The sequence below is a fragment of the Galeopterus variegatus genome, unplaced genomic scaffold (assembly GCF_000696425.1).
Source record: "Galeopterus variegatus unplaced genomic scaffold, G_variegatus-3.0.2 Scaffold1641, whole genome shotgun sequence".
NCBI lineage: Eukaryota > Metazoa > Chordata > Mammalia > Dermoptera > Cynocephalidae > Galeopterus > Galeopterus variegatus.
The window spans coordinates 19,157-34,238 of NW_007727752.1; the positions used below are offsets into that span (position 1 = coordinate 19,157).

At 37.3% G+C, this 15,082-nt stretch overlaps 1 protein-coding gene across 1 annotated transcript in view; it reads right to left on the bottom strand.

Moving 5' to 3' along the window:
- Nucleotides 1-7,446: 7,446 nt before the first annotated feature.
- ADAM28 (ADAM metallopeptidase domain 28) overlaps nucleotides 7,447-15,082 on the bottom strand; it is a 43,817-nt gene continuing 36,181 nt past the window's right edge. Inside the window, exons 17-22 of the mRNA XM_008578184.1 lie at nucleotides 13,597-13,727; nucleotides 12,615-12,693; nucleotides 11,579-11,644; nucleotides 10,593-10,658; nucleotides 9,655-9,717; nucleotides 7,447-8,945 (exon numbers count right to left, since the gene is read on the bottom strand). Coding sequence (XP_008576406.1) covers nucleotides 8,925-8,945; nucleotides 9,655-9,717; nucleotides 10,593-10,658; nucleotides 11,579-11,644; nucleotides 12,615-12,693; nucleotides 13,597-13,727 — 426 coding nt within the window. The 3' untranslated portion in view covers nucleotides 7,447-8,924. The remainder of the gene's footprint in view (nucleotides 8,946-9,654; nucleotides 9,718-10,592; nucleotides 10,659-11,578; nucleotides 11,645-12,614; nucleotides 12,694-13,596; nucleotides 13,728-15,082) is intronic.

Sequence of the window (15,082 nt, forward strand, 5' to 3'; positions counted from 1 at the left end):
GGCTCTGAGTTTCTGGATAGTGGGGAAAGAAGTTAATCTTTTACCCCAGTGTCAACTTAGTAAATGGGGACTTTGCAAATGTTTGTATTAAAGCACTAATGAAAAGAACCAGATAAGTGTAAATTTCACAATGCATTAAACTCAGAATCTTGATTGACAACTTGTTAGTTGATGTACAGAGTACTTATCATTTTTCCAGGCTTTGTGCTAATCACTAGCAACAAGAATGAGGATGGGGGAATGAGAAGTGATTTTCTGAGAGTGGACAGTCAAGGTGCATAAGATTTGACTGCAACATCAGATAAATTTTCACAGGAAACATTGTATAAAAGAAATTGTTGCTGGGGATAAAGTAGGATTCCTGTACTTAATTCTGTGCCAAATAGTTTTGCCTTAGGCCATGTGGTGGCATGGAAGGAACTGAAACTTGGATAAAGGATAGTTGAATTTGAGTTTCTGTTTTATCACTTTGTAGCTTTGTGACCTAGAGAAAAACCACCTATTCTCATCTTGATCTCAATTTTACTCATCTGTAAAATGATAGGGATTCGTCGCATAGGATTGTTATAAGAATTAAGTAAAATCACACACACACACATTCTTAAATAAACCATAATGTACTCCTGTATACTTTTGTTATTACCTCGTGATATTCGTGCTTTTAAAAAATCTCCAAATTTACAATGGGATGTGATATTACTCACACACACACACATTCTTAAATAAACCATAATGTACTCCTGTATACTTTTGTTATTACCTTGTGATATTCGTGCTTTTAAAAAATCTCCAAATTTACAATGGGATGTGATATTACTTTTTTCTAAAAGTTTTGTGAATTCGGTGGTTTTTCAGTTCCCCAAAATTTAATTTCAGGGTCATCACACAGTGCGGCCTCACATCTGGGAAAGTGTTTGATATGGTTCAGAAGTGCTGACTGAGATTTAGACGTAATATATGATGATGACACTGAACAAGGATATGGAGAAAAGTTCTAAAAGCTCCTCAGAGGGGAAATAAAAGACCGAGGAAAACAAAGCCTCACCAATCAAATATGTGCAAATAATAAGCAAGTCTTCTCCCAAATCCCACTTCCTGCTGAAAGGTGTGTGACATGGGAGCATGTTCAGAGAGGTCCACATCACTGGTAAATTCAGTTTCAGAGTCATTCTCTACACAGGTCATTGATCTCTTTTCTCTTTTCCTCTTTACATCTTCATACTGCCTTTAGGGGTTTCTCAGAAAACTTTCTTTGGAAATTGGCAAGTCATGGATTCTTAATTCCATTTTATAGATAAGTAAATGTAAAGATGCTCAAATAACTTAAATTATTTGTGTAAGGCTAAAAAGCTAGTTATTAGTGGAGTCAGGAGAATGTCTGTGCTTTCATCCCTGTGCGTGGTTTACCTTCCCACACCATAAATTTGTTTTTCTGCTTATTCCCACTTATTCGTATTTCTGCTACATTTTTGCCTGTTCTTCTTCTGAGACTTCAGCTTTCCAGTGGATCTGCTCAGCCCTGCCTCAGGCATCAAGGACTAAATTAATCTTGCCTGGAACTGGCTCCTACAGGCTCCATGTCAATCACAGCTACGACCTGTCCCAAGAGACACAAATCTCAGTGAGCTATTTCACAGCAAGTAAAGAGTTTAGAAGACCAATTTGGTGACACACACTGACTTACAAGGGAAAAATCTATCTGCTGAGTCATAACACTTGGCCTGTGAATCAGGGCATTTTCTGTGAGAAAGGAGACAATTTTTGCACCTCTTTCTCAAGTTATTGAGACATCAAGGGGAGACTGTTAACTAGAGTTATATATCATCACTTGTTTTTCACTTAAATACATTTCTGAACTCTTTCTTAAATTGTTGTTGCCATCAAGATTGCACACCTAAGATTTTAATAATAAACGGATGCAGACGCTTGATCAGCTAAGCCTAAGAAAGCAAACTTGGGCATGATTCTTAGAGGATGGCAATTACTCTGATTGAAAATAGGTTTCTTCCATAATAGGAATAGTGTGTGTAAAGTTATCAACTTAAAAATAAGTTTGCCATTGAAAAAGTGCAAATTAAAATACAGAGTAGAAAGCATTATTTTGGCTAGAATATGAGGAAAGATAAAAACAATGTTCATGTGAGTGAGGACGTGAAGCCACAGGAATTGTGTCCACCTGACTCAAGCAGGATATAAAAATACTAAAAAGACACGGGGTTATTTGATCTAAAAAAGGAATAAAATTCTGATACATGCTACAACATGGATGAACCTTGAAAACATTATGCTAAATGAAATAAGCCATACACATGAAAATTAAAATATTGTATAATTCTACTTATATGAGCTATCTAGAATAGACAAATTCACAGAGACAAAAAGTAAAACAGAGGTTATCAGGGTCTGGGAGAAGGATTAATGGGGAGTGATTGTCTAACGGGTAGTGGTGATGATTACACACTTTTAAAAATAATTAATTAATTAATTTCTCATACAGTGTAGTTGATTTTCGTGACCCTTTCCCCACTCCTCTTCCCCTCTCCCTCTTTTCCCTACACAGCATTTTGAATATATCAATGCCCCTCAATTGTATACTTAAAACAGGTTAAAATGGTAAATTTTATGCTGTGTATATTTTATCACAGTGAAAAAAAAATGCTTAGGTTAAAATGGATTTTAGGTAAAGAAAGAGGACTCGAGGACCACAATTGGTGGCCATGCAGTCAGGAATTCCAACCCATATCATGTAGCAGAAGAATTAATACAGAATATCTGTCTCACCTCTGCCACCGCCACTCCACTGATATTGCTGATACCAAGTGTACTGGTCCCACTGCCATAACTTCCCAAGGGACTCAATCTTATTGCAAAGTCCTTCATCATCAAAAATAATCCCCATAACCCCTACTTCCTATTAGATACTCTTGATTCAAGGTTCTGGGAGGGTGCATCTGAAAGTCAGAGCCTGGGCCACAGCTATGTTGTAGCTGCAAGAGTGGATTAGAGAGAGCATATTGAATATTTTCAGTTGCTACAATGGCAAGGGAAATCTGTCTCTACCAAGACTTACAATATGGGAATCCTCCAAGTGTACAAGGGAGTTTAGAAAGACTGATATTAAGAATGAGGATATCTATGCAGGAACACTTTCATACATTACTAATGGGAATTTAAATTCATATAAACTTGCTAGGAAAATGTTTTGCATTGTGTAGCAAAAAGCTGGAAAACTTTTAAGGCAGCAGTACAACATATATAATACTACCCAAAGGAAATAGGTAGAAATAGTGGACCTCATATTGGGCAGCCCAGGTTTCCATTTGACATGGAGGGACTGACTTCTCTAGTTGTTGGCAGAGCTGCCTGTGGACAGCCTTGAGCCTTCCTTGGAAAATGTTTCACTGAATGAAGTCATCTTGCCTTAGGACATATCCTTTTTGAGAACAGACTGAACCTATGGCTGGTAGACATGAGGGAATAAAGGCATTTCCCCTTTGCCCCAGCTTGGTTCCATCCTGAAGGATCACCCCAGATTCAGAGCTGGGGTGTGGTCAGCTAAGGCCTCCATTGAGACAGCATCAAGCCCAGCTTCTCCTTCTGCCCAATCCTGCTTCCTCCCATCCCATTACACAGACAGAGGGCCTGAAAACACTCCCCACTAAACTTCCTACAAGCACAAATCCATCTCAGAACGTGCCTCCCCAAGAACCCAAACTGCAACACAGAGAACTGCCCAGAGGTGGTTTGTACATGATCACCCAGCACTGCATTATTTTAGCAGAAAACACTTTTGAACAAAGGCTTCATTGTCGAATAAAATATGAGGTACAGTAGGATACATTCATAAGATAGATGATTATGGAGCCATTAATATTATATTGTAGATTTGTGTTATATTTGTAAATCAAATTTAAAATAACAAAATAGTACAAACAATAGATTAATATTTAAATTATGTCCCAGCCAGAAGAGAGAGAAAAATTCATATTCCTAAGTGTTAATATTAATCATATTTCGTGAGTGAGATTAGAAAATATTTTTTTTATCTTTCTCTTGTTTTCCAATTTTCCTACATTATGTATGCATCATTTTTTACAGAAGAAAATTAAGCAAATATTGTGTAAGTCTACTTGCTTTTGTCCATATTTTAAATAGTATTTATTTTGTCAAACTATTTAAAGTAACAAATAGTTTTATCTTTGTGTGAGACAAAAGTAATATAAATGACTAAGCTTTTTAATAGTAAAATGTCAGATGTATTCCAAAGAGTGTGGATTTTAACACTAGGGGTGAGAGAGGAAGGGTTAATTGTTAGCAAGGAGACAGCATCACAATAAATTGCATACCATAATTTTTATGTGCTTAGTGATTTAGTTTTCATAACAATATTATTCGTTTAGCATAATAATAATATCAATAGTGGCATTGCATTAGTGTTAAGCCTGGTAGCAGATTGCCCAAGGCTGGTTGCTAAACAGTGTCTAAGGCTGTCATTGGCAAGAGGAAAAGCCTTTTTCCAGAAGCAGCAGAAGAGTGGAGGCAGATTAAAGAGCAGGCATGCCTACATGGTTGCAGTTTTTGTTAGAGTAGCCTGGTAGCAGATTGCCCAAGGCTGGTTGCTAAACAGTGTCTAAGGCTGTCATTGGCAAGGGGAAAAGCCTTTTTCCAGAAGCAGCAGAAGAGTGGAGGCAGATTAAAGAGCAGGCATGCCTACATGGTTGCAGTTTTTGTTAGAGCGGCTTTCCCCTAATGAGTCAGGATCTTTCCTGGCAAGGTAGATTTCATGGCACCAACACACTGTGTAACTCCTAGGCTGGCCCTGTAGACCACTTCAGTCAAAGGAAAAAAAAGAGTCTGGGCAGAGAATATGCAAGATTTGCTTGCTCATGTACCCAACTATTTCCATATTCCACTCAGAATGCTACTGTACCAAAATTCTTTAGGTTAAGCTCAAGAGATGGATTTTGTCTCCAAAGACATAAACTATGAGGCTATTCTGAGCAGAATTTTAACAACATGAGAGTGAGCCAACTAGAAAACAGTGATTAAATGCACGTGAAACATTGTATTTGTGAAAGACAGGGAACACGGTAGTCAAGTGCTGGGGAAGAGCGTACTTTTGAAAACTAGTTACTGTGAGAGGCAGTAATAAAGTTGAGACAGAATTTGCTTTGTTAATTTAATTTTAAAAATAAAGTCTGGAAACAAAAGGCAAAAACAGTTCATTGGCCCACCTTTATAAAGCTAACTGAGATAGGAAAGAAGAGAATGTTATTAAGCAAATGGGAGAAATGATTATAAAATACCTCAAAATTAGTAAAGAGGAAGATTGATGATATAGAGCATAAAATCAGAAATTTAAAAGATAAAAACAAAAAACCCCCCAAAACCCCACAAGGAAATAGACAAAAGTGAGAGAGAATATGATAAACGAGAAGACTGGCTATCAGAGATCTCAAACACATAACTGGTGTTCCTAAAGGAGACAGAACAAATGAAAAAGTATAGAAAGTGAGGGGGAAAAACAAAACAAGACAAAACAGGAAGAAAGTTTTGCAGTGATGAAAGCCCCTGCTACATGTACTGGTTCATTTTACCTAAACCCATCTGGAGCATTCGCATTTTCCCTTTTTCCTTCTATCCATCATCAATTGCTACATAACAAATTACTCAAATGATCACACACATACGAATTATCTCACAGTTTCTCTGGGTGTGGAAGCTGGGCAAAATTTAGCTGAGTCCTCTGCTTCAGGCTCTCTCACAAGACTGCAGTCAAGATCCACCTAGGAACAAATCTAGAATCTTCCGGGCTTGGGCAGTGGTTGTTGGTAGAATTCAATTCCTTGAGGCTTGTTGAACTGAGAGGCTCAGTTCCTCCTGCCTAGTTGTAAGCCGGAGGCCACCCTCAGTTCCTTACCACGTGAGGGTCATTATGACCAACTTGAATAATGACATATTAAAAAATAATAACAATAAAAATAACCATTTCCATATTCTCTGATTGCAACCCACGGAAACTTGCTTTCTTTTTCATGTTTACTCTATTATTTTGTACAAAGTTCAAAGCATTCCAGAAAGTCATAAAAAACAGTAATTTGTTGAATTTCTAAGAAGTACTCAGAGAAACCGTGTGGTATCTCAGTCATAGCATACCTAGACGAGAAAAGTTCAAAGCATTCCAGAAAGTCATAAAAAACAGTAATTTGTTGAATTTCTAAGAAGTACTTAGAGAAACCGTGTGGTATCTCAGTCATAGCATACCTAGACGAGAGCATAATGTAGTGTAACTGGTTTAAAAAAAAAAGTAGAAAAGGTAAAAGTAGTGGTAAAAACCGGCTTGGTGGCATACCTGAGGTGTCTGAGGAGGTTAAATGTCGAATAGGTGGAATTCACTTAAAGTTAGTAAGTTGCAGACCTAGGTCTGGAAACAACACTGTGAAATCAACATCTTTGTTCTAAACCATCTTTCTTTTTCTTAAAGGTTTTGTTAATCTTTATTTAAAAACATAACCAGATACACCTTGGTTGTTTACATTCTTTGGTTGGCATTCAGTCTCAAAATAAACATTGCAAGCATATAACAAGCAATAGTTTAATGAAGCCACAGCATTTACAGGGTTCTCGAAACCATCTAAACTGCTATGCAGCCTGCCTCAAAAGGAAGCTTGGCAGGGATTGGGTTCAAAGTCTTCTGATAAGAAGGTGGTTGTCCTGCCTTTGTCCTCTAGTTATCTATCTCCATAAGGGACCTATGATGCACCTGCAGCGGGAACCTAGTGATGTCATTTAGGCATCTACAGGAATGTTCAGATGCCACTCTTTGGGAGTATATGGTTTATTTCTAGCCCAGTTCATGGTAGGTGGCTAGGTGAGGATTCGCAGGTTCAAGATTTCCATTTCATCAATATTAAAAAGGATGAAGTGAAACTATGGCTAGTGTCTGGAATTAAAACAACCAACCAACAAGCAAGCTACAAAGCCACAGAGAGTCATAGGTTGGTCACAAGTAGATTATGGCCTTATAGGAAAAAAGGATTTGTTTCTGGTCAGGACAGGGTCATCTGAAACCTCACACTGCAGATAAAGCTATACTTTTTAAGATGTTCTCATGTAGACTCCCACATGGAAAGAAAGGTGGCAACAATGAGTGATCTGATAGGTGGGCTTTGGATTTGCCAGGGATTGAGATTCACTTTTGAGGTCAGAATGAGCTTATCTAGAACCTCATGCTGCAAGGGTACATGAATTTCCTGAGGGCAAAACTCCTCATGAAAAGAAAGGCCTGTAGGGCCAGGTAAGTGATGAAAACAGGTGAAGCCGGCCAAGTACAAGAAAAAAGGCAGCAGTGATGGTCAAGTGGGAAGCATGTGGCCTGATAATGGAAGCGGCCACTTTATTAGTTAGAATACCTTCTGTTTCAAGTAAGAAAAAACCCAACTCAAAATGGCTTAAACAATAAGAAAAATTTATTGATCATGTTACAAGAAGTTCCCAACAAAATGTGGGGAGACTCCAGGAGTTATTAATCTACCAATTAAATTATCTCATTAAAAGGCCAGGTTGTATGCACTTCATCTTCCTGTCTTATTCAGTATGTCATCCTCGCCTTTATAATCACAGAATAACCACACCAGCGCTACACGGGATATCAAGATGCCAATATCCAGAGGAATGGATGAGGACATACTTCCCTTTATTTCCCAACATACCTTCTCTTTCATCTCACTGGGAAAAAACAGGGGTTATACACTCACCTCCAAATCAACCACTGGCAAGAAGAATGAGATGATTGTGATTGACTTAGAGTAATAGGGATTTATTTATGAGATGAAGTTAGGATCATCTTTCCTAAAAAATAAATAACTGAACAAAATTGGAGTCAGACAGCAAGGAAAAAGGGAGATATTTTGTAGTCAACCAACACTATTTGCTTCACTGCCAAACAATTAAGCTGATGGTTGTTATGAGCAATGTGATTCCAGTGTTGACAAACCATCTGATTACTTTTAAAAAGCTGGGGATCTGGGTGTTTATGCAAGGTTTCCCAACTTTTAAATATTGGCAATAAATTCAAAACATTTAAAAATACTATGTGGCCAACATCATTCAGGCCGAATAAAATATATCTGCAGTCCAAACATGGCCCGCAGGTCACCATTTTGCAATCTCTTGTTTATGCTATTTATTTATTTAACTAAAACTTTCCTTATTTAGAAAGTGAAGTTCAGGTTAACCATACCAGTAATTGAATCATACAAATATCTATAATACTTTTTAAAATTAATAAGGTTTTTACTCAATTATAGAAAATCTCAAATAACACAGCTAATAAGAATTTCAGAAAATAATGTAGAAAAGAGATATATTACATAAAACAGGGAATGTTTATATGATTTTTGTCTTAACTGAGGGTCCTAATTCAACAAGAGTTAAAACAATCAAGATTTCCTACACATTTAATAATGAATGTACAATTTTTCTCTCACTTCTTTCAGTTTCTGTGAACTTTTTTGAAATTTTTTCTGTAGGGGTGAATTAATCCCTATCAAATGAGCAAATCCAGGTGTTCAAAATATTTGAAGAAATATTAGTCAATGTCATAGGAAAAAACAAAATGGAGGGTGTCTAAGAAAGTCACCTAGTTAGAGATTCAAGCTTCATAAATATTTCTTCATAGTCATCATCCTTCCCATGAGTATGGAGAATAGAAATTTTAAACTCATACAGAGATTCCCAAGAGTGAGTCTCTTGAAAAATCTAAATTTAACCAATTTCTTCAAAGTATAACATGAATCAGGAAATGTTAACCTCTTTCAGTGTCAAGAGCAAATAGTGATAAAGTAGGTATATTTCTCTTCCATCCAGACTGTCCAGCCTTCCAGGTTGGTCATTTACCCACCAATTCTTACTTAGCTGTTGCTTCAGACTTTTGGATTTGAGCCCTAAAAAAGACAAAACTCTTAAAAGATCAATTTTTCCTAAACATGTAGATATTATATAACTTTGAAATATTAAGAAACTAAAATTAATTCTCTGTAGTGACTCTTCCCATTTCATAGCTCATTTGATTCATCAACAGTGGAGATGAGATTACACAGTGGGAAGATATTATATAACTTTGAAATATTAAGAAACTAAAATTAATTCTCTGTAGTGACTCTTCCCGTTTCATAGCTCATTTGATTCATCAACAGTGGAGATGAGATTACACAGTGGGATATGGACAGGACTTAAGAAAAATACCACACTGGGATCCAAATGTCCCTCTGGGTAATTAGCATATTACAGAGAGAGTAGGGGACCAGAGTTATGGGATATTGGGTGACTGTTCTGTAGGAGAGTTCCCCCATTCCCACCATCCCTAGAGAATATTTCTGAGAAAATGAAGAACATTGGGATCATCGTAGATTTCTAGCTGAGACACTTCCATCTCCATCTTCTTGGTTAACAGCCAAACTCAGAAGCAAGATACTCATGTGTTCACCATCCCTCAATCATACCGATACTATTCTTAATGAACTTCTTGTGAGAAGACATGGTTGGAACTTCTCTCCTTAATACTAGGAGATTATTAAAAAAATTAAATAAAATTATAAAAATTTATAATTATAAATTATAAAAATTACAATAATTTGGCTATGTCTCTCTTACCTTAGGTGTAGACATTGGCTTATCTTTGAAAACATCAGAGGGAAGTGATTTTGTGTCTTTATGCTGCATTAGACACAGAAATAATGTAGGTCATTAAAATTTGTTATGCTTTTCCCATCTTAGCTATATTTACTTCCTTAATGAAATTATTCCTTGCCTCCTTTCGCACATTTAAATTCTCCCCAACTTTTAGTTTCCAGTTCAAATTCCAACTACCCAGCCAATAGATTTCCTACTTTAATCACTTTAAACCCGTTCATTTTCTCCTCTCCATATTTTTCCTGTATCATTCACTTTGGCATAAACAATATTTGAGGAATTAAGTGCTCCGAATATATATGACTTGTTTTCCCACTAACAATGTGAAATTTCTTAAAAAAACAAACATTAATTTTAGTTTTTTTTCTCATTTATGCACAACAGAGTACCAAGCATGCAAAAACATGCTCAGAAACTAATTGATGAGTGAATGAATTCTACTTTTTACTTCCAAAGCACCTGACTTTTATTTTAGGTTTCCCTATACGTGGCCTGTTTTTCATACTCTACCTTTTACAGAAAACTGTGGCTAATAATAGGCCCTATTCTATCTACAGTAAATAAGAAAGTAAAGTGTCACTGGTAGTAAATTTTATATCCTCTAAAATAAGGATCTAGAAATGATCCTTTGAAGGAGACATTTACTTCATACAGCATTGATCACTTCTCAACAATTATATAATAGTAGAACTATTTTTAATAATAAAGAAGCAATACCCATACTAATTTATAGATAGTAAGTAAGCCTTGCTTTTTCAGATCTCTTTAGGACAAATATGCATATATTAGGTTAGCCACAGGAGCACATGTTCTGATAAAGAACTCATGAATTTAGAGACAATATTCTCATTGGGCACAAAAGACATTCGAAAAATCACCAGCAACCATCCGATACTTACAAGGAAAGAGGAAGATGGTACGAATGTAGGAATTGGTGGTGGAGGAAAATCTGGCTTTGTAATTAGCTAGTAAGAAGATAAAAAATTTAATTCAAAGATTGGGCCCTGAGAACAGACATACTTCATGAAAAGGCTTAAATCATTTTCAGTTATGGCCCTACCCGTGAGAATTTTCTAAACCTGTGAGTTTGCTTTCATTTAGGAGCACACATGCAATTCAGACAGAAGTCTAATGTCAATAGATATGTGATGGAGATGATTACTATGGACTGAATGTGTCATCCAATGAATTTATATATTGAAGCCCTAATCTCCAACATGATGGTTCTTGGAGATAGGGCCTTTTTGAGGTAATTAGATTGTGAGAGTAGTGCTCTAATGATAGGATTAATGTCCTTGTAAGAAGAGATTCAATAGAGAAGATCTCTCTCCCTCTGCCATGTGAGAATACAGCAAAAAGGCAGCTGTTTAGAAGGCAAGAAACAGGCTCTCAACAGACACCAGATCTGCCAGCACCTTGACTTCCTAGCCTCCAGAATGGTGAGAAATAAATGTTTGTTGTTTAAGCCACCTGATCTATGCTATTTTTGTTACAGCAGCCTCAACTAACTAAGACAATGGAACTCTATGGAGCAGAGTGGTACTCTTCTTGCAATGAGTTATCAGCTTTCCAGCCCTGGTGCTCAGGATTAGGGACCAAATTTAGGAATATAATGGGGGGGGGGAGGGATGTATATTCTCACAGCTTTCCAGCCCTGGTGCTCAGGATTAGGGACCAAATTTAGGAATATAATGGGGGGGGGGATGTATATTCTCATGTTTCATATTTACAAAAAGTTTTGCATAAAATTTATATTTTATATTAATAGTCACACAGATTTTGACATTCTTCTAAATAAATAATTGGACATTGCTGGCTATGTTTTTCACTAACATTTCCTTGAGGTTGGATGCGGGTGATATTTTAAGAGAAATTGCTAACTCACAAAAGAAGCTGGAGGCTCAGTGCCTTCTACTGGCAGATCAGACACATGGAGCTTCATCTGACTCATCTAAAAAGAAAAAAATTATATTTTAGAATGAAATCATCAGTTTCCTATATACAGCTTCCAAATAAGCAGTCCTTTCAAGGCATGGGAGCTTAGAATTAAGATGACACCAGGAGAGCAGAAAGGAAATCACAGAAGTGCAGCAGGTGTATTTTACAGGAAAATTTCCCCAGAGCTACAAGGGAAAGTTTCCATCAAAAACATTAGTACCAATGTTTTTTATCATTAACCAAGTTTAGTTAAACTCTGTAAACTTGCAGGACATGACCCAGTCATTAAGGATTATACACGTTACATATGTTATCATGAAAATATACATATTATTTTGTCTATTGGGAAATTTGCCAAATGAAGAAGGAGTCAACATGGAGTCAGAGAAAGAAATAGAGTGAGCAAGAGAGAAACAGAGAGAGACACACATCCAGCATCCCCCTATTTGTTCTACTGATTGTCTTTGTACTTCATGAACCTCAGCAAAGTAACCTCTGTATTTTAGGGATGCTCTTTTGCATTTAACAAAAGGCAAAGGAGAACTTTCTGAATCTGTAGTTAAAGAGTCCAAACACTTGCCTTAAACTAACCAGTGGAGTGGATTTATAAACCTGCTGGGTAGAAATAATAGATAGGTGGTTGCGATACGAGAGAGAGAATTGCAAACTGAGGCCATGGTAAACATATTCTGCTTTGGATGGAAAGTGTGAGTTATTATGAGTGTGGATTGGTGGCTTTGTAAAAAGAGCACAAGAGAGAGCTCTTGTCTTTCTTGCCATGTGATTGCCAGTGTCATCACGGGACTCTGTACAGACTCCCCACCAAGAAGTAGACCCTCACCAGATGCACCCATGGACCATGAACTGCCCAGCCTCTGAAACTGTAAGAAATAAATTTCACTTCTTTATAAATCACCCAGTTTCAGGTATTCTGCTTTAAGTAACAGAAAATGGACTAATACACATTGCAAACCATAGTTCACCTCTTGGGGTTGAATAGCCTTCATCATCTGGGGTCTTCTCTTCTGTTTGAGTGGCCTGGGGCCATTGGCAGGTAGTGTCCTGTAAGTGAAAATACGTCATAAAAATTGGCTTAGTAGTTCCTCCAGCAGTTCTTTCAATATAAGATGACCACTACCTTTGCCGATTGCGTCATCCTTGGTTATTGACTGGGTGGGTTTTTATATGCTCCTAGGACATTCTTCAGCTTTTCTTTTTGATTCTCTACAGAACCCTGATTCCTAATAATGATGGTATAGAATCCAATTTTTATCTAAATTATATCAGTTTATTAATAGTTTCTTTTATTCATTCAAGATTATTAAAAACCATTATAGGTGAATAAGTCAGTCTTAAAAAATGCTAAAAAGGTACCATTGTGTCAAGACTGTGTTTGTAAGACAATCAGATGTAGGTGCAAATCAAGGCTCCATCACTTACTCTGCGAGACCTTAAACATGTCTACTAAACTCTCTGATCTTGTTTCTGCCTCAGTCAAAATGTGAAGTCCCTAACCTTGCAGGACTGTTGCAAGGATTAATAGAAAACACCTTTTCATCTATGAAATGGAAATAATAGTAATTACCTCATGAAGTTCTTGTGCAGATTAAACGAGATAATGAATATAAAAAAGTTTAGCACAGTGCTTTCACATATAGATAATGATCAATAAATGCTAGATATTGTATTCTTACAATAAATTCAAAAGTCTTTAATAATGAGCATTAATGTCACTTTTATTGTTAATTATAAATACAGTGTCTAACGGAAGAAAAAGATGCGTTTCTTGCTGTGAAGAATTTCCCAGTAAAAGGGATACCCAGACTCTAATCTAAGAAGAATGTGTGTGTGTGTACTTCTCAATATTTAAAGTAAACCAAAATTAAACTGAAAAGGTTAGGTCATACCCTTGAATTTAAAGGAAAATAGGGGTCACAGAGTCCCCCAAACAACATAAAGGTTCACCTCTTGACTTTCCTCTGCTTTCCTCTGGTGTTTTGTTGTCGGATTACTATAGCAACCACCACAAATATGACTGCCACTGGGAACAGCACCCCAACCACAATGGAGAAGTCTGCAACAAGGAGAACAGAGGCCTGCTGAGGATCTCAGAAATTCACACCTACAAATCACACTAGTCCATATTTATTTAGCGCAAATTCCATCTGCCCTTTTCCTAAGGAACATGCATTCCTTGGAAAACCTCTCATAGCAGATGAACAAGTATTTCGATCATGATTATTGTGTTAATATTTAGGTAGAGAAAACAAAGATTTTAATTTAAAACATTAAACATTTAATATGAGACAGGTAAAGCATCCTACTACTGAGGAATGTTCAAAGGGATGATGTTTGTAATAATTGGAAGATAAAGTGCTGGGAGATTAGAAGAGAATATGGAGTAGGGAGGATGGCAGAGCAGGAATGAAACATTTTTTTTTTTTCCTTTTTGTGTTTTTTCCTGACCGGCAATGGGATCGCAACCCTAGGTATCGCGCCCGCACCGCGCTCAGCCAGTGAGCGGACCGGTCTCTATATGGGATCCGAACCCTTGGCGAGAGCGCCGCCACACTCCCAAGCGCCGCACTCAACCGAGTGCACCACCGGGCCGGCCCAGGAATGAAACATTTTTGAAATGCAGCCTTGGAATAAGATAGTGAAAAAGAAAATAAAGCCTTTAAATTAATTCCTGTCAGTAGCAAATAAAGAGCTGAGGCATGCATCAGAGAATTGAGACATAACTGAGTGTTCTGCTGATATTTGCTCTATGTTGGAGTTATTATAGACAGTAAAAAATTATGTGATCCTGTGAATGGGGGATTGGTTGGAACAAATATTCAAGGGTCTATATGGCATTTTATTTTTTACCTACTAATCTAAGTAATACATACAACTTCAATCTTTTGCTATCTCAAGTATTCATTTATATTATAATAATTTGAAACCATGAGAAACCAAGAGGTGCAAGTTTGGAGAGCAATGCAGGCAATTACTCCTCTTTTATCACAGAGAACAGCAAACCAGTAACAAGATCCATTTTTGTATAAATGCAAGAAATGATGGGCCGGCCCGGTGGCGCACTGGATAGTGCGCCGCTTGGGAAGCGCGGCGGCGCTCCCGTCCGAGGGTTCGGATCCCACATATAGACCGGCTCCCGCTCACTGGTTGAGCGAGGCGCGGGAGCAACACCGAGGCTTGCGATCCCGTTGCCGGTCCCCGGTCCGGTACGGGGGCAACACTGAGGGTTGCGATCCGTTGCCGGACATGGAAAAAAGACAAAAAAAAAAAAAAAAAAAGAAATGATCACAAGTGTATGTACACACACATGCAAACAGACAGATACATAGACAGCAGAATTCTAGGTAAGACTGACTTTAGCTCAAATATTGAATACGTGCCACCCTCCATAAAAATTCCTTTTCAAAAAGTGAAAGGAAAACGAAACTCTGAG